Here is a 19,299-nt window from a genome sequence, read left to right on the forward strand (position 1 = left end):
ATTATGCAAGTACCCGATATTAAGCAAATCAAGGGCAGTTTTGTCAAAACACGCACAAATTTTCGAAAAAAAATTAAACTAAAAATAAATCCCGAATGAAAAGAGGGGAAGAAGAAAGAGCCGAAGCCCGAAGGCCTAGACTAGCCTGATTTGGGAGGCTGATGGATTGGCTAGAATTTCGAGTTCGTCACATATTTTTTTTTTTCATCCGAGCAGGTTTGGGCCTTCGGGCCCGAGATTTTCAAGCCCGAAATAGCCTGAATTGGCCTAAAGTAATTTTTAAAAATAAAAACATATATTAAAATATATGTAATATGAAATATGAGTAATAGAAAGTACATTATTTATACTCGAAACACTTTTAATAAAGTATGAATAAGTTAAAAATACATAATTAAAATCAAACGAACGAGAATTTACATGCTGATATTTGTTAAATTCAAGAAAGAATGGTTGGACACATATTAAAAATAAAGTGATTTTTTAGGCTGAAAATATAATAATAAAATCCTTTTTAATTTAAAAAAGAAAAAGCCACTGGGCTACGCTCGAACCAATTTAGATCGGACCGTGCCTTTTCAGCTATGGTGGGCTGGTCTTGGAGACCGGGCCTAGAAATTCCATGCCCAGCCTGGCACGCACGAATGGGTAGGAATCATTGATGCACATTTGTCAAGTATACAATCCTCTTTTGGTTCTTGAATTTTAGCAAAATCTTCAATGAAATCTCTACACTTCCTTTCTATCGATTGGGTCCTTGAGTTACATGTATTTTTATTCGAACGAGTCCCTTCTGTTAAAAGAAAAAAGGACGCACTTTTTCTAGTCCTTGTTTTGGTTTAGGCATTTTTTTTTTTTTTTGGGGGTATTTTAACCATAGTATCCCTTATGTGACTTGTTACTTCTGCTTCAAATCTATAAAAATAATCCACTTTTGTTTAGTCAACTCTTTTTATTTTGTTTCTTCTTTTCTTTTCCTTCTTCTTTCTTTTCACTCCTTTGACATCTTAGTTCTCAACTCTTGCGAGTTGTTTCTTCGTTTTCTCTTTTGTAGGCAATTTTCTTCTTTCTACGTCTCCTCACTCCTCAAGTCCCAAGTATTGAAAAGTTAAATATTTATGATGCCGACCCCATCTTCCTTCACACTTCCATTGGCACTAGTATTAGGCTCACTGTTGACCTACCTCACGAGCTCCTTTTCTCAGCCATATATATTCTCTTCTTGCACTATGGAAAGTAATATTGAGAAGTGCCGCTTCTCTTTCTTTCCTTTTGTAGATTTTTCTCTCATCTTCTTGTGCATGTGTAAGTGTAGAGAAAGAAAAGGTGTCTCCACCATTTGTAGGCATAAAAATCAAGGGCAATAAGCGAGTTGTGTTCTTCTACATCATATGAAGTGGAATTTGAATTAGTGGTTCGATTTGATTGTAGTTTTCCATGTCCAAGTGTTAAAATAAAAATTGACTTTTGTAGATTAATTTCTTGGAACACATTTTTACAATCCTCCATTTGTTCCTTCATTTGTGTCACAGTTGTTGCTTTTAACCCTAGACTATAATTGTGTGTAGAGTTGAACTTGATTTTTGAACAACTATTTTGTAAACTCACATTTGTAGGGAATCATCATTTGGAGCTTGTTCCATCTTCAAAATCTAAAGATGCTTGGAGCTATTATGGTGTTTTTTATTTTTGCTAGTCTTATTGTCATAGTTGAGAAATAGTTGAGAAAGAGGTGTTATTGTAATTGACCTAGATATGAAAACCTAAAGTCAAATTGTTATTTGGAATGAGATCCACTAACATCCTTTGTTCTCAAGATAAAATAATGGCCAGCAAGAGAGAAAACATAGAGACTATTTGTAAGAGCCGAGAACTGAGACGTTAAAGGCGTGAAAAGATAGAAAAAGAAGGAAAGTGGAATTCGCAAGGAGGGAAAAAAAGAAGAAACAAAATAAAAAGAGTTGACCGAACACAAAAAGGATCATTTTTATAGATTTATAACAAGAGTGGTGAGTCACATAAGAGATGGTATGATTAAAATACCAAAAAAAAAGGAAGAAAAAAGAGTGTCTAAATCAAGTGAGGAGTCAAAAAGAAAAGGGAAAATACCACCAAAAACTCCAAACTTTACCCAAAGTGACAAATTTACCTTAAACTTTTTTTTTTGGTGACATGAAAAATCCCCAACTTTGTAAACCCTGACACATTTACATCATCAAGGGCATTTTCATCTTCTTTTTTTTCTTCTTCTTCTTTCTTCCATCTGCCGGCCATGGCGGAGGGAAGCCGGCGTCTAGCGAGGGTTGCCCTTGCCTAGGATGGCTAAGGCCGCCCTCACCGGTGTCGGATGAGGGCATTGGATGAGGGAGGCCCTCTTTCAACCCAGCCGAGGGTGGCCCTCGCCCGACGCCGGCTTCCCTCCGTTGCCATGGCTGGCAAAGGGAAGAGAGAAGAAGGAAAATAAAAAAAAAAAAAAATTAAAAAGTAAAAAGACCAAAATGCCATATAATTTAAGGTAAATGAGTTACCTAGATAGAAATTCAGGATTTTTAATGTCACGAAAAAAAGTTTACAGTAAATATGTCACGATTGACAAATTTCAAGGTTTTTCATTGTATAAAAAAAATTTAGGGTAAATTTGTTATTTTGGATAAAATTTAGGGTTTTTGGTAATTTTTTCTCAAAAGAAAATGTAAATACTGATGCGGTGCAATAAAATTATCATTAAGTGTTGCGTTGACATGACAATAAAAAATCTTAAACAATACAATCTAGCATCTCCGTCTATACATTCGACAAAAGGATACCTAAAGCAAAGAGGTAAATTTAATGACATGATTTGCAGGTTTAAAGAGAATGAGAGGTTTCCCAATCGATCGAGAGGCCCGTGATTGATAAAAGAATGTTTTGATTGATTAAAAAGAAGTTGAAGCAATGGCGTGGCTTCCTAAAAAATTTTCCCCTTCTGCATAAAATGAATCGGTGATGGACACAAGTTAGCTACTGCGGTCGTTGTTAAAAAAGTGAACTTCACGTAAGTTTTCCTGAAATCTAACCAAAGTAGAACGAGAATTCTCCTCCCTCCCCTGCTCCTTACCTCGGACGCCGGGTTGGGTCGGCGAAAGCTGCTGTGAAGAAGCCTCGGATCGCGCCAAGATCTGGGGCAGGCGCCGGGAATCGAGGAGCAAGTCTTGCTTCGGCTGCAGTGCTCCGGAAGGTCCCTCGCTGTCGCTCTAGCTTGACGCATTGTCGCTGCCATCGTTCGTCTCGCGCAAAACCCATCTGCCACCGCGCAACTTCGCATCTGGGTACCCAAAATCTTCGACACCCATTTGCCGTCGCGTCCTCTTCGGGCACCGACAGACCCAGAAGGCCATCGGGTCCGGAGATCTCCGGAAACAATGCGGAGGTACGTGGCGCGAGTGGAAAAAGATTTGATTTTCGGTCGCGACCCGAGTGTCGCATCGAGGTTTACCGTGTTGGGTTTCTGTCGTTTTGGTGGTTGCAGGTCGGGGTTCCACCACAGGCAGCACGTCAGGCAGGGCGGGTTCAGGGGAATTCTGGGGAAGTTGTTGCTCGCCGCCGTCGTGGTCTTGATCTGCACCGTGTCTTTCTTTTTCTCCTCGTCGATGAGCGGCAATGCTGGATCCGGCTACTCCTCGGAGGTCTGTTTAATTTTACTGTTGAGTTAGCTTGTTTGGTTGCGGAGATACTGTGGGGAAGTGATCTGGAGGCTTGGTTCAGGTGTGGAGAAGACATGGTCTGTGCTAGATGGCTAGTTAATTAGGGAAAGCTAGATGATCTGATCAATCATTACAGTGTTCTTAGATCAGCTAGATTGAGTTTGGTTGTCTAGTGTTTAGTGGGTTTACACCATTGGAAGTACTTCGCAGACTGAAGATCCTTTAGGCACTCTTTGGCTGATATGAACTTTTAACAATTTTTAAACTGAGATCATGGGTGCTAGTTATTGTTAAAATTTCTATCTAGTGCTGTACATGTTTTGTCCGTTTCAGTTGGTGACACAGGCCTCCTACAATATATGTTGATGGGGTACGGAATTCATTCTGCATCAGATTTATGTGAATTCATCAGATGGTTTTAGAGATGTCGGAGTAGAACCAAGGGTAACCATGGTTGGCATTTCATTGTATACTAATTGCTAGGTATCAAAACTTCTTTTTGACAGGTAGTGTCAAACTCTTATATGGGAATGACCAGAATTGAGTGATCGATGCTATCTATTTATAAGAAGAAAGGCTCCTAGTTGGAGATTTCATATTGTACGGTTGTTGCCTTGTCTTTCTTTAGCAACTAGCAAGTAATGTTTTAAAAGTTCGTCTGTGATGATAATGTTTGAGATATTCAGCTACCCTTTTTGTGTGCTGCATCTTGAGTGGTCTTGGTTTTGACCCCTCAAACCGATTGAAAATCACCTAATGTGTTCTTTTGCTAATCAGGCTAATGTAGAGAAGCTTTGGAAACCTGCTTATTCTGATGGTTGGAGACCGTCATCTGCTCCAAGAACTGATTGGCCTCGTAAGTAACCTTTCCAGAATATGATCTGTTGCAATCAATATGCGGCTTGTACGATCTGAAGTTCAATTTTACTTTGTTATGTTGCTGCAGCTCCTCCAAGCGAGAGCAATGGCTATCTTCGAGTTCGTTGTAATGGTGGCTTAAATCAGCAACGCAGTGCGGTTTGTCTCTTATTCTAGCCATAAAGTGGTTCTTTTTTCTGTTTTTGGTCAATGCTTTCTTTTGGTAATCTTCTGTGATGATGTTGTATGGTCTGATCACAATGAAGTAATAATTACTTGGTGGCTCATTAATTGGTTATAATAGAGTTCTGATATTAGAATGAAATCTGCTAAACAAGGTCAGTAATCCTCTTGATTAAATTGGATATGAAGCATTCTTAAAAGTAACTTCTGTATTGATGTGCATCTTGAAATTGCATATTAGATACTAGTGAATACCTATGAAGAAAATGCTAGTGGGGCTTGTTGATAGGGCAATCAACTGTTATTTCTCGATAGTTAGTTTAATCCCCTTTTTTGCTGGGACAGCTGTTACTTGCCCTTTGCTGGTCCACAATCTTGACTTGATGTGGCAAAGCAAACAACTTGTTGGGGTAAGTTGTGTCTGAGTGCTGAACATCCTCTGGCATCCTTTATTCAACAAATCATGGCAAAGTTGAGTGGAGTGTGATTAAGGCTGCACATGAATGATGGTTAGAACCCCCAATTTCAGATGTTTATTGGAAGGAATCTTCCAAATAAGATACCTTCTTGCCTATCAAAGCTCACGGCTTGAGCACCCTAAATTAGAAAATTGCAAAGGGTCTTGACTTTGAGTCTTAAGAGATATGAAACCTGCTCCCCTCTGTAATTGTTTTTGGAATGTGAGATTTATTGAATTTTGTGGGTCAAGTAGATGTTGTACCTTCAATTTGATCAAATAGGATTACGCCTTGAATTGTTTGGTGGAAGGCATTAATGGAGGTAACGAAGAGATTGGCTTTAAAAGAGGAGAGCGTCAAGCAATCACTGACAATGGCGACTCTCCAGCTGTCCCCGTAAAGTTAGGGGTTTGTACGTTGCTCCACTGTTTTGAAATAATGAAGCATTTGTTACAAAAATTACCAACATAATTTAGTCTTCATAAATACTAAAAGTGACATCAAAGAAAGCTGAATATTATTGCTGCAAAATTAGTCATCAGAAACAGAGATTTTGTAGTATGATAGTGCTTGCTAGGTAAATTTAATGCTTGGAGAATAGAATGGGTCACAAGGATGAGGTAGCAGCCTTGATGCTTAAATCTGAAAGGTTCTGCTCAAGAGCAGGTGTTTCTGGCTAACTGGTGGTGTTGGTTTGGTTATTAGTTAATCGAGTAAGACGTACGAGCTGATACTAGTACTCGTGGCTGGGTATAAAAAAAAGTTACGGATACTAACCAATTTGGAGTTGGATTAGTTCCCGAGTCATTTGTTCTTCACTGTTACAGTCGTGCTTACTAAGGGATGCTGTGCCAGCAGCCCTATCACACCCTTCTTCATTTGGTGGATAAGTTGCAGCCTTTGTGGCATGGGTTCAAACTTCACTGGCATTGGGAGCTTGCTCCTGTATCAGTGCTTATTTTACTGATGGCACTTGAGGATGAGATTGATACAGTATCTAGACTGGTGAAGTGTCATGGTTAATTTGGAAGATAGTGGTAGAGAATAACCAGGCAGTATATTCTATTCGATTGATATTTCTAACTGCAGAGCGCCTTTAGCTCTACTTTGGACTGCACAGGCACACACAGGCACAGTATGCTAATTTGGATGTAGTTCGAATTCGAGTGATGAACTGAAATGTCATATTCAACTTGGACTCAATTGCTTATGTGTGGATTGCAGGACCTCACTGCATGCGATGTTAAATTTTAAGAAAGCCTAGCTCCTGTTATCAGCTTTCCTCTGCATGCAGGTCTAGTAGCCAATAGGTTCCCCCTTCCTTCTGTCCCAATGTTGGTGATGGCTCTTTGTGGATATTGTGTTATTAGATCAGACAAAAAGTTCATTTCTCCGAATCTGGACACTAAATTGATCATTCCTCTAGTATCATACAGATCACACAAACTAATGTCTAGTTCCTTTTGGCTGCTTAAGATTTGTAATGCTGTGCTTGCTGCCCGGATCATGAATGCTACTCTTGTGCTACCTGAACTGGATGCAAACTCATTCTGGCATGATGACAGGTATAGTTCGTGTTGCTATTCTAGTACTTTAGACAAAGTGGTCAAGATTCTGTAGATGCTATAATCTAGTTATGCTGGTTTCTTGTTTTCTACAAGATTAGCAGGAATTACAATAACTTTGCTCTATATGCAGTGGTTTCCATGGTATATATGATGTTGAACATTTCATCAAGACACTGAGATATGATGTGCGGATAGTGGAAAAAATACCTGAAGTTCGCAAGAATGGAAAAACGAAGAAGATAAAATCTCATCAGGTAATCCAGAAGAAGTTAATTGAGCTGTAGATTATAATTTGTCTCGTCTAGTGAATGAAGGTAAGGGAATCAAGCATTTGCATTTATGATTTCTTGAAAATTGATGGTTGTCATTTTGTCAAATTTTGATACAGCTGCGTCCACCTAGAGATGCTCCAGCCAGTTGGTATTTGACAACTGCTTTAGAGAAGATGAAAGAACATGGTGCCATCTATCTTACCCCCTTTTCACACCGTCTGGCTGAAGAAATTGACAACCCTGAGTACCAGAGACTGAGGTGCAGAGTAAATTATCATGCTTTGAGATTTAAGCCAAATATTATGAAGTTAAGCAAAGGCATTGTGGAAAAACTCCGATCACAAGGTCACTTCATGTCAATACATCTTCGCTTTGAGAAGGATATGCTGGCATTTGCTGGGTATGTCTTGTGCTTCCCAAGACTTTTTAAACTTATGAAGGGTTTTAGAGTCAAACCTGATGACAGAATGCATTTGTGTTGGGGTTAGTGATATAGTTAGAGTGCTTGTCAGACTAAGGTTAAGAACTGCATTAGTTGATTCGTAAGAAATTTGTTGCTTTATCTACTTGCATGCAATGGATCTTTTAGAACACGGTTAATAGATTACTTGCCTTGGTGTCAGTCAACTGTGGAAGATAGTTGCAAACAGACTATTGGAGTGGCTGAGATTGTTCTGGGCTGTAGTCTATTGATGTTGCTATATATGGTCTTTCATCTATGATATAGTTGTCAGGCAATGTGTCGTTTTGGGGAAGTATGAAAAAATCTTTTGACTTATGGCCAAAAACAAAAAGAAAGATAACAGAATCCTGTAACTGATTTTATTGTATGCTAATTTTCGAGAAGACCTTATGTTACACTGAAAATGAAAGACTGGCTAATTATTGGGACCTTTTTACTTAAAGGAAGATTCTCATGCTCCCCATACTGGACAGTTATCGAGATTGAGTGCAATTGCTTTTCATTGACTGCTGCTGCTTTCTTTGATGTTATGCATCTCTACAGGTGCTTCGATATATTTACCCCTGCGGAGCAGCAAATATTGCAGAAGTATCGAGAAGAAAATTTTGCTGAGAAAAGACTTGTCCCGAGTGAAAGGAGGGCAATTGGCAAATGTCCTTTAACCCCTGAAGAGGTAAACCTTGATTAAGCATCTTATAGAAAAGAACTTTTAGTAAATGTTAGCGGAAGGTTTCCTAGTAACCACTTCATATTGATTTGGTACCTTTTCTTGAGTAGTTGTAGTCTTGTAGTTCGTAATGAATGGCCCTGTTTTCTTGTGCCACTTTGCAGGTTGGTCTGGTCCTACGAGCTATGGGATTTGACAACTCCACGAGAATATATTTAGCAGCTGGTGAACTATTTGGGGGTGAAAGATTCATGAGACCCTTCAGGGCTTTATTTCCTCGCCTTGAGAACCACAGTTCAGTGGATTCCTCTGAAGAGTTAGTGGTGAATGCCAGAGGATTGGCAGGCTCTGCTGTGGATTACATGGTCTGTCTACTTTCAGATATTTTTATGCCAACATATGACGGCCCAAGCAACTTTGCAAACAATCTTCTGGGTCACCGCCTATATTATGGCTTTAGGACTACAATCCGACCTGACAGAAAAGCTCTTGCACCGATCTTCCTCAATCGAGAGAAGGGACATGTAGCTGGCTTTGAAGAAGCTGTCAGGCGAGTCATGCTTAAAACGAATTTTGGTGGGCCCCACAAGCGTGTGTCTCCTGAGTCCTTTTACACAAATTCTTGGCCTGAATGTTTCTGCCAGATGTCAACAAATAACCCTGCTGATAAGTGTCCACCTGAGAATGTCATGGAAATTCTGGACAGTCAACTAGAGAGTGAAGCGGTCAATGACTTGGAATCATCAACGGCATCTAATTCTACAGTATCTGTGGCAGAAAGATGAGAAAGCTAAAGAAGATAATAACTTTCTTGATCTCAACAGACCCCAAATACCCAAGCAGAGAAATTAATACTGGCCTTTCAGGTAATCCTCACATCTTGATTGGCCCTTGGCTTGATTGCGCATCTTTCAACTAGATTCTAACCCTATCCTCCCACTGTCCTTCTAGTCCCATTTGCTTTTGGTCATTCCGGAATTATAAAGCCTAGAACACCAGTCCCACTGCGTGCAGAATCCTCCTCCCACTAGGGTGCATTTTGATATACTGCCTTTTATACAGAGGCAAGGCTAAGAGTGAAATAAGTCATTATAATCACATATAATCATCATGACATTTTGACTGTTGCGGTTGGAGAATAGCGGAAAGCTAATTATAGTGGCTGGATTGGGAATGGGGCTGAGTGGAATTCAAGTCAAACTAGGGTCTTCGTGCTTTATGAAACATCTGGAAATACTTCCAGGAGATAGACATGAACAATTGTTTGAATTGAGTGGCAGAGATCGTTGTACTTTCTTAAGGTAGATTCACTCAAAATGCTATTTCCCTTCCTATTTCACCCACTGAGATATACATTGGGTCCTCTCCTTCTATATTCCTCCTCGTTGGTCTTTTTGCTGATCTATATTAAAATGGTTTACATTGAACTTTCTTAACCACTCTTTTATGAATGCGTTGTGTCATGGTGTCCTGAGTTTTAATATGGCATTTCTTCTAGTTTTCTTTCCTTTGAGTCTTAATGTTTGGCTATACTCTGTTTAAGCTGGAGTTTGAAAGTGCCTTTTCTGTCTATAGTCTGATACCTAGGGCTGTCCTCGGTTTAAATATGGCAGATGATGATATGTTTTTAAGTGGCTCCTAGTCCATGTAGCATGTTGTCTAGATTAGAGAGGTATTAATTGATAGGAACGCTTGATGTTGCAGCCTACGATACTCGGGCCTCAAATATTTGAACTCAGTAAAAAAAGTGGTACCAGACTCTTAACCTTTGGCATTAGGGTTGGAATAGTTCTTGAGACACAAGCATGCACTTTGTTCTGGGAATGTCGAGTATTGTAATCTTTTCCAAATGGAAGCTCATTGAAATGATGTGTTTCATCTGTTTTTTCTAGGAACTCTTAAATGTGCTTAACGATATTTAGTGATGGAAGTCTTTAGTTTAAGCTACATCTGAGGTCTGTTAATATATTTTTCCATCAAGTTTCTAATTGATCTTTTTTTCTGATGACTTCTCTTTAATTTCCATGGCACCAGCTAATGAAACAATGTTGGACACTAGTACCTGTAACACGGAATTTTGGCTTGTAGACTGCGAGGTATATCATGCTAGAGGAGGAGTATTGTGCTACTGAATTTGTTGAAGCGGCCCAGAATGATGGTAATTTCTTGCACCAATTATTTAACTCGAACGCATGTTGTACTAATGCCTGGTTAATACAAAAGGTTGAGGCTGTAAAATATCAGTGATATCACTATAGGAAAGACGTTCGACAATGTTCTGCTGTCAGGTTCTTGACACTCAATTTTTTGATTTTGAGCTGTATCTTTCGTCATATATCTTCATATCAAGTGATGGTTTTCCAATTCATCTGGAAAAATTTGATGAGATGCGCACGTTTGCGAGAACGTTGGAGATGTGTGACGGCAGCATGCAAGAATCGCCATAGCCTTACATTTTGAAATCAAACCGTGCTTGCAAGTTGCAACTGCGGTGCTTTAAGCACATTGACACGTGCATGTAATAGAAGTTCTTGACAAGTTCAGGTCTCGTAATTCAACTATGAGGTTCATGATTTGCACTCTGATTACTTTTTTCACTGTAGGCAATATAACTTTTTCACTTGCAAAAGCAATTTGGTTCTGCCAATTAGACCATCCCGGAATCCTGTAATGCCTGAATTTTCAGAAAACTGGAGTGAATCCAGGGAACCCCTCAAATCTTGTCTTTTGTGCACAGATGGCTTACCGGTAAACCTTATTTTCCAAAAGGGCACTTGATGCCAAAATTTTATCACAACACAGGCATCACAAACTTGAACAAGCAGACAATAGCTGGCCGCCCCAGCTTTGAAAACGACAGAGCAGCCATTAGTAAAGACTCTGAAGAAAGATAGGGAAAGAGGTAAAACGCTTCAACACAGTAATCAATTGGCCCACGCCATCAACCATCACAATCAGCTTACAAGTCTCGGAAGTTTCATTTTGCAGAACAAATCTTAAAATCGATAGCTCGCCATCAAGAGCCTGTCTGCACAGCGCTCAGAAGCCTTATTAAGAAGAATTTTACGATGAAGAAAGCCACCCCGGTATGAGAAATTGATAAAATGTGACTTTGTGTCAAATAAGAGTCTAGATACACTCAAAACCTAAAGACAAATTGCCCCATATTTACATCCTATAAGAAGCAAAGCAAAGCTTTGTTATATGCACTTCACTTCCTCCCACCAACCATGCTGGGACCAGGACTCCCGGAGAGCGTGGAAGATCCGCCGTTTGTCGTCTTCAGCCTTCCATTAGCATTGCCGAGGACGTTTAGATCTTCAAACAACCTGTAAGAAGGAACAAAAGGCTTCTGTCCAGGTGGAGGCGCAGAAATATTACTAGGAACTGAAGATGGAGCGGGTCCATTGCTTCCTCTAGCAGGGAACGAGTTAAAAGACTGCAACGGTCTGATTCCTTGTGGAGGCGTGTAAGATGCAGGGGTCTCAGCTCGAGGAGTCCAAAATGCGCCAGCATTTGATGTGGGGACATGGTGTTGGTGATTGGAGTAACCATTGCCTGATGCCCATGGTGGTGGAGGGTAGGGCGATGGATATTGGGGTTGCATTTGGGAAGGAAATGGTCGGTATGATTGGAGCTGAGGCTGAGGCTGAGGCTGAGGCAGCTGCAGCTGCGGCTGCGGCTGCTGCTGGGCCCACGGAACCACATAACTATTATATGTCGACTGTCCTCGAGATCCAAAATTATTTTGGGTAGCATAAGGATTGGCCTCCATACTAGGAGAAACGGGTACTTGATTCATATTTTGATCCAAGGACGGAGTGTGAGGGGTTTGGGGTGGAGGAGACGTGGTCGTCAGGGCAAGACTCAGGAAGTCTATCATGTCTTGGTCTTTTGTAGTCTTAACAGGAGCAGGCGGGTCAGGCAAAGCTAAAGCCAAAGCATCAGCTGGAATGTCAGCGGATGTAGATGGAGCAAATGAAATTGAGCTGCTTGGGTTGTTCATTGATGCAAGACCGGCATTCCCAACAGCAGTTGTGCTTCCAGGAACATTTTGCGGTTTCGAATGCCTGCATTTTGGGGATACACATTAGTATGATGGCACAGACGAGCCTCCACATGACTTGTCATCTCATGCTTCAGAGAATGGAGTCACCCAGAGAACTATCCAAGACTAGCAAATGGAAATTACTAACTTCGAAACACAGATTTAGCTCCATGTAAGTCAGTACAAAACTCCTCAAAACAAAGAATGAAATTTCAAAATTGATTTTATTATGCGATCAGATACATAAAATCTTCTTTTATTTATGGCGTGCTTGCAAAAATCTGCTGATGCACTGATTTACATACTAGTTCAACTATGAAACAGAACAACTTTTGAGAAAACAATTTTGCCCCCATCTATTGTTCAAGGTTCCAGAATCTACTGACCTTCGTGCAAGTTGAGCAAAGTCATCTTCTTCTTCATCCTCTTCATCCACAAAGCGGCTTGCAACAGTAGCAGGAGGTGTAGAGGGTGCTGCACTTGCTCCTGGGCTAGCATCTCTTTTCATCTCCCTCTGGTTAACTTCACCCTGTTTAACACCAGGAGCACCAGCTTTGTCCAATTGAGAGTTGAAGTTTGATATTTGATTTGGCAATGGGGACCCAGAAGCTATAGAATCATGTTTTGACAATACAATTTGCAGACCATCATTCAATTCAAGACCTCGCGCAAGAAGTTCTTCATCACTGTGACAAAAGCAACGTCTGTGATACACCCACTGAAGAATTACAAGCAAATCCCGAATAGCAGGGGAAATAATGTCGATGGAGAGGAAAACATAGCAGTAAACAGGCAAAAAAATAGAACCCAAGTAAACTGAAAGTTCCTCAAGACTAAAGTAGATAGATAAATTCATGAAGTGCATCGAATGAGACATAGAGGAGACATGACGCACAGATGTAGGTTACCTAGTTGTAGTAAGCATCTGCATAAGCTTCTTTTGGTTGGAACGACACTGATTCACAAGATCGACTATAATTTCATCTTTCACCGACTGCAGCAACAATAAATAAGAGTCAGAGACTCAGAACTCAGTTAACTCTCGATCATTGCAGCTTATCATGCCACTTACCTCACGACTACCTGGGTTCACAGCTTGCAGCATCTCACTTAACAGCTCCATGATGTTCCGCATTGAATCCATGGTAGACAGACTGGATGATCAAAGGGAATTGGCAGGGAATAGAAGTCAGAAAAGGCAACATGACAGGGACAAGCACTAAAGAAAGTAAGAAAATGACGAAACTACATATGGCTTTTTACAAAGGCAAAACCCTGACCTGAGAGATTCTATCTCAGTTGCCATTGCTTCATCAAGTCTTCTCGTGGAATTGCTTGGCATGCCATATCCAGCTTGAGGATCCCTCTCAGTTGGATGGGTCACTGGCGGAGTAAATATTGGTGCTGCATCCAATGAGCGCCGGGGAAATTGAACACCAGAACGCTGGAATTATGAAAATGAAAAACACATAAACATTGTCTTTCACTTGAAAATAATAATTTCTACACAATGCCTCTACACGGTTGAACAACCACCATTTCTTCTTCACCAGTCCTGCTTTATGCTTTGGTGATACCCAACTATAATTCCCAGCACATACAAGATAACTAAAGATGCCATTATCATTCAATTCTGCAGAAGATGGAATCCTCAGCAGAGCATTTAGCACAAATGTTAAGAGGATTGTTATGGTCAGATTCACAATATTTCTCAATGAAAAATAGGCATATTTTAGAGGGACCTAGTCATACCACCAACCATAAGCTGAAAATAATAGATAATAGCATTCAATTTTTTTTTTTTTTTTAGTAACAAACAGCCTATCATCATTCTTTCAGGCAGAAAAGAACTAAAAAGAAAGCAATTTGACTGGATCCAGAAACACTTGCCACTCATCAGATGGATACTTACTCTAAGTTCCTCATATGCGTAGTAGTACTGCGGATGTTTTCCACCTGGTCCACCAAAAGCCTCTTGCCAAGCATCTAACAATGCTAAAATTTTGTTGCGGACATTCATATCTGTCTGCATAAGGTATCCACATACTTTAAGTGCTCCAAAGAATTGCAGAATTATTAACAGAAGAAGTAAGCAACAATCGTAAAATAAAAGGAAAGCAGCTGAAGCACTAGATATTCTTGAGTCTAAGTATAGAGGTAACTATCACGCCTCATCAACCATGAAAAGTAATGAATCAAACAATGCAAACTTAATCTGCTACAGTATGGAGTAGGGTGATTAACATATAAAAAGTGACTCTAAACTATTGGAAACAAGCCCCATCAAGATCTCACTCTCAGAATTATATATAGCCAAAGCAAACCAATTCTCTCACTATTATCAAGGCCGACAGCTTTAAATTTTTCCAACTAAACACGACTACCCAAAAGAAACTCAATAAAGGCAAGCAAGATAAATAATGTGGGGTAGGAAAAATCCTCACGAAGACTCTGATACCAATTTGATGTAGTCAGAGAAGTAAAAGATAGCAAAAAGAACAAACACAAGGTGATAAATAGAGTTGAATTAAAGATGGAGCAAGGAAAGGTTATTCTTGGGTTCATAAAATAAATAAAGTTTATGGAATGAGGAAATATTCAATGACAAAGAGACTTAAAGACCTATCCATACTAGGATTACTGATGAAAGATGATCTCCACCCTTAATTAAAATAAAGTCTTCTAATCTCAACCATTGGAGTTCATTAAAAGTCACAAGACTGGCACCTAACTATTTAGTGACCTAAAACATAATAAAAGATTTACCCAAAGAGAAAACACTTCAAATACTAAAAGCTGAATTATGCCACTGCATCACTCTCCCCAGATTGGAAGGGATCAAGCTCAGCATCAATAACTTTGATGAGCTCAGGATGTCTTTTGATCAATCTTTTCTATCTTATCTCCGCAAATACATGTCCTTTGGAAAGCTGAATTATCCAAACATTTCAATAGGAACTTCCTAGCCATGTTTTCTTTCCTAGTCAGCTTACTTCTTCTCCAACTGGAGAAAACTCAACCTCAAGTTTTAAATGCTAATTATTGAGATATATAGCAAATTCCTTCCAATCATCATCTACCTTTGCATTGCATCATGCAAATAATCAAAGATTTATAGCTTCACGAAAGCTTGCCAATTGAATTTGTCGATTGAACCTTCAAGTTTATCTGAAATAACAAAATCAATCCTTGACATGATCAATACTCTTTCTTCAACTTTAAATTGGCTAGCATCTCCTCCATGTGCTTACTCGTCCTGTTCCTTAATACCTACTGCATATTTAGCCAGATCACAATCTTCAGGAATCTTCTTCCTATCTAGTTTTAATCATCAATAATTTTGACTATTTCATCTTCTGCCAGTAAATTTGCCATAAACACTTTGTCTTCATCACCATAGTCATTCCATACAACTGTTGGCATGACTTCATGATCATCCCAATTAACTGTTGTTGTTTCATCTTCAAAATCTTCATGAAAAGGATCTCTTCGTCAAGATCAAAGGCATAACACAATCACTCTTCGAACCTCCTACCACATTATCAGTCCAGCATCATGAAAGTGGTTTGATGTCCAAGGGATTGCAGTCGCCTTGCCATTCTCCATACAGACTTCCACAAATTCGTATCACTCCAAAGCTTGAACAGCCCATGACAAGTTTTCAATTATATGCCTCCCAGTCATCTCTGTTTTTTTGGGCTTGATTGCCTCTTCAATGCACAGCCATCGTGTTAAAACGAAAATCTTAATAACAAGTTAGGACCTTTTTCACTCTAATACCAAAATTGATGTAGGAAAATGCTAAAAAGACTCTGTTACCAATTTGACATAGTCGGAGAAGTAAAAGATAGCAAAAAGACCAAAACCACTGCTAAAACAGAGTTGAATTGAAGATGGATCAGATGTTAAGCTTTATAAAAACCAATGAAATTTAAGAAATGAGGAAAAACTAATGACAAAGACTTAAAAGACCAATTTAGACTCGGGGTTACAGACGACAGATGATTTCTCAACCTTTAATCTAAAATAACAACTTACAGATCATCAAAAGTCAAATCACTAGCACGTGACATTTTAGTACCTAAACATAATAGGACACTTGTTATAAGAGAAAAGACTTAAAATACTAAAAACTGCAGTAGGTATGAAATGAAGTCTTCAGTCTTCAGTACAAGCCCAGAGTTCCTATCCTTAGAAAGGGTCAAATCTCACTCATCCTACTATTTCACAACCATACATTTCAGGATTCTCTAACATCTTGTGCATAAATCATCATGAAATTTTATGAGGATATCAAATAGCAGTGGACAGATCAAAACTGGTGTGGATCAAGAACCTTAGCACAACTACTACCCACAAAGTTCGTCCGACTCAATGAACCAAATGCTTCTCAGAACAAGGAAAAAATTTACATATCCAAAGGACACCAAAAAAGTTACCAAAATTTTGATGAAAGAAAAACAGCTTCAAGACATCAAACTAGTGACTATTCAAAGTGATGCTGTGTGAAAACATCTCATAGCTTACACAGCAGTCCATCAAGCACTTACCTTCTTCTTAACAATTTTGACCATCTCCCCAAGTATATTCTTCTCTGCAATTTGAAAGTGCACGTAATCACCACAGTTCTTCACCATTGTCTCCAAAAGCTACAGTAGTAGAAAACAGAGATCAGATTTCTATCACATTCTCACAGCAAATAGAAAGTGGCATGTTTTCTGCATGTTAAAATTTAATTTCATGTTAAGAAGCACATCTTTAAGTAGTTATGGCATGTATAGTGTAACGTATCTGAAGAGCGAAAATACCGTCAAAGCAAGGAATTGGACTTGCGGGCTCTTGTGCTGCAATCTTTTCTTCACTGCTTTAATAACTTCTTTAGCCTGTCTGAGCAATCCAGAAGAAGTAAAAATCAGCATGCAATCAAAAAACCATCTTCCCCTCCCTCCTTCCCTCCCTCCTCACTAGCGTGCTCTCATGTATACCCAAAAATGATGCAGGAACAAGGTTTAAAAGAAGGATTTGTTAACTACTGCTCTCATATAACTAGTCATGCTTCGACTACCCTGCTTTCGAAAGGTAAAAAGGCAATTTTTACAAGTTTTGTTTCCTTGTATCATCAAATTCCATTCTTATTCGGTAAACTTCAATTCTAATATCATGTAACTATAGATTCATATCATCAGTTTCTACAGCGATAATTATCAAGTGTTCCATAGGCATCACTCGTCAACCAATCCCTCGAATAAAAAATAACAGTTGCCATCAGCCTTTCTGCTCAATCAGAGACGAAAATTCCCGTCGAATACCGTGAAAAGAACAACCCAATTTCCCCCTCGTCCTCAAGACTAAATTTTCCTTTTCTCCCATGACAAATTTTCCCCCACTAATACATATCTCTTCCTTCTCACGCAACACGCAAAGAGCCAACAAAAAGTTCAAAAGGGCGACATGCAAGCGCGACGATCACAATCATCAGCCGCTGAAAACCTCCCAGCAACGCACCGAGGCCAAAGTCAACCGACCCACAAACGAAAAAACCAAAAATTCCCACAAAAGAATTCGTGGGGAGAAAGAAAGAAAGAACAAATAAGAGAAAAACTGGGGGTACCCAGGATAGGAGTTGACATAATCGCAGATGTCGATGTTCATGGTCCAATCGGGGTTCATCAGGAGATCGCTCGTCGCCTTCTCCACCCGAACCGTGGCCGAAGAAGACGATGCAGACATCATCCTGTCTCTCTCTCTCCCTCTCTCTCCCTGTGGCTCTGGCTCTGGCTCTTGCGCTCGACTTCGGCTGGGCTGGTCTGGTCTTCGAGATGGGTACCGCCCGTTTCGAAAGGGGGCAGAGAATTTTCCCTGGTTTCGCAGAGAAAAGGGAAGGAAGGGAAGAGGGTAGGGGCTTAATTTCCGAGAAAAGCACTTCCAACGCGACGCGAGGCGAGAGATGATGAGGAACAACTGGGAAAAGCAACTAAAAAAGACATTTTTACGAGTCCAGCCCCCACCCCCAAAGCAAGATAACAGGGAAAAAGTCGAGAAAAAAGCATCGATTTTTCTGTCGTATGTTCCCTGTTTTTTCTTTATTTTTTTGGGTTTTTTTGGTTCTTTTTTTTTTTTTTTGGGGTGGTCTTGCAATTTTTGTCTGGGTTGTAGATCGCCACCGGGTCTATCCATAATCGCGATTTTCTCGCCCTTGCTTTGGTTTTGCAGACACCCCCCTCAAAAAGATGAAATTTACTTAATTACCCTCGTCTCTTTCTTAGATTTCTTAGCTTGCCTTCGGATTCTCAAATTGCCAGGAAAAAGAGGAGAAATTGAGGGGGCAAGAAAGGGATCGGCTGCGGGAAGATTCACATGGAAGAAGGGGGCTCGCCCTTTGCAGAGACGGCCCCTTCGTTAGCACGGTAGACATCACCAATTCATATTGGTATAATTCCGTCGAACATTCCTAAACTTTAGGTCGAATCCCAGATGTGCCCCTTAAATTTAAAATCTAATGTCAAACTTGTTTCGAACTGTTTTTTGTCAAACAAGTGAATCACTGACTATTGATTTAGTTTCAGATTTATTTGTCAATTAGTTGTTTAACGCGTCATTTTCACGTCAGTAACAATCCATATTAGTAAGGCGATTTGAAAAATTATCTTTAAAACGAAACCATTCTTTATTACGAAAATTAGGAAAATTAAGGATGATTGATGGGGAGGGCTAATTGGAGTAGATTTTGGATTAGAGTTAGGGTCCATTTGTTTCGTGAAAACGAATGAAAAAAAATTGTTCATATTGTTTACAAAAAATGAACGAATAATAAATTATTGTCGATAAAAAAATGATTTTCATTAATTAATCATTTCAAGTGATATAAATGATCATTTTTAGTAAATTATTTATTTTTGAGAAATAAATAAATGAAGCTTTAAAGTTGGTTCTTTTTTTTTTTTTTTAAAAAAAAGAGTTCGGGTAGACTTCTGACTAAATCTAAAATTGAAGGGTAATTAAACCTAAAATCGAGATTTTAAAAAAAAATTAGGCCCTATATATATATATATATATATTTATATAACCAAACGGTCAGACGGACGTGGGACTGTTTTTA

General features: G+C 39.4%; 2 protein-coding genes across 4 annotated transcripts; one reads left to right on the forward strand and one right to left on the reverse strand.

Moving 5' to 3' along the window:
- Positions 1 to 3,012: 3,012 nt before the first annotated feature.
- On the forward strand, positions 3,013 to 10,535 carry LOC104428908 (O-fucosyltransferase 1). 2 transcript variants are annotated; one of them, XM_039310261.1, is made up of 10 exons: positions 3,013 to 3,409; positions 3,509 to 3,665; positions 4,461 to 4,539; positions 4,630 to 4,700; positions 6,659 to 6,747; positions 6,881 to 7,004; positions 7,139 to 7,422; positions 8,029 to 8,158; positions 8,317 to 9,018; positions 10,241 to 10,535. In XM_039310261.1, exons 1-9 carry the CDS (start codon positions 3,402 to 3,404, stop codon positions 8,935 to 8,937), a joined length of 1,563 nt encoding a protein of 520 aa, XP_039166195.1. In that variant the 5' UTR covers positions 3,013 to 3,401; the 3' UTR covers positions 8,938 to 9,018; positions 10,241 to 10,535. The 2 variants fall into 2 exon arrangements, with proteins under 2 accessions (XP_039166195.1, XP_039166191.1); XM_039310257.1 differs by having other exon boundaries at positions 3,014 to 3,409; positions 10,187 to 10,535.
- Positions 10,536 to 11,047: 512 nt separating this feature from the next.
- Positions 11,048 to 18,197, reverse strand: LOC104428817 (TOM1-like protein 6). 2 transcript variants are annotated; one of them, XM_010041780.3, is made up of 9 exons: positions 17,812 to 18,197; positions 17,009 to 17,087; positions 16,751 to 16,849; positions 14,113 to 14,226; positions 13,481 to 13,644; positions 13,273 to 13,354; positions 13,109 to 13,194; positions 12,587 to 12,886; positions 11,048 to 12,222 (listed from the first exon to the last, which is right to left on the reverse strand). In XM_010041780.3, exons 1-9 carry the CDS (start codon positions 17,931 to 17,933, stop codon positions 11,364 to 11,366), a joined length of 1,905 nt encoding a protein of 634 aa, XP_010040082.2. In that variant the 5' UTR covers positions 17,934 to 18,197; the 3' UTR covers positions 11,048 to 11,363. The 2 variants fall into 2 exon arrangements, with proteins under 2 accessions (XP_010040082.2, XP_018726946.2); XM_018871401.2 differs by having other exon boundaries at positions 17,009 to 17,083; positions 17,812 to 18,196.
- Positions 18,198 to 19,299: the final 1,102 nt, after the last annotated feature.

This window comes from Eucalyptus grandis, chromosome 1, assembly GCF_016545825.1.
Source record: "Eucalyptus grandis isolate ANBG69807.140 chromosome 1, ASM1654582v1, whole genome shotgun sequence".
NCBI classification, from domain to species: domain Eukaryota; kingdom Viridiplantae; phylum Streptophyta; class Magnoliopsida; order Myrtales; family Myrtaceae; genus Eucalyptus; species Eucalyptus grandis.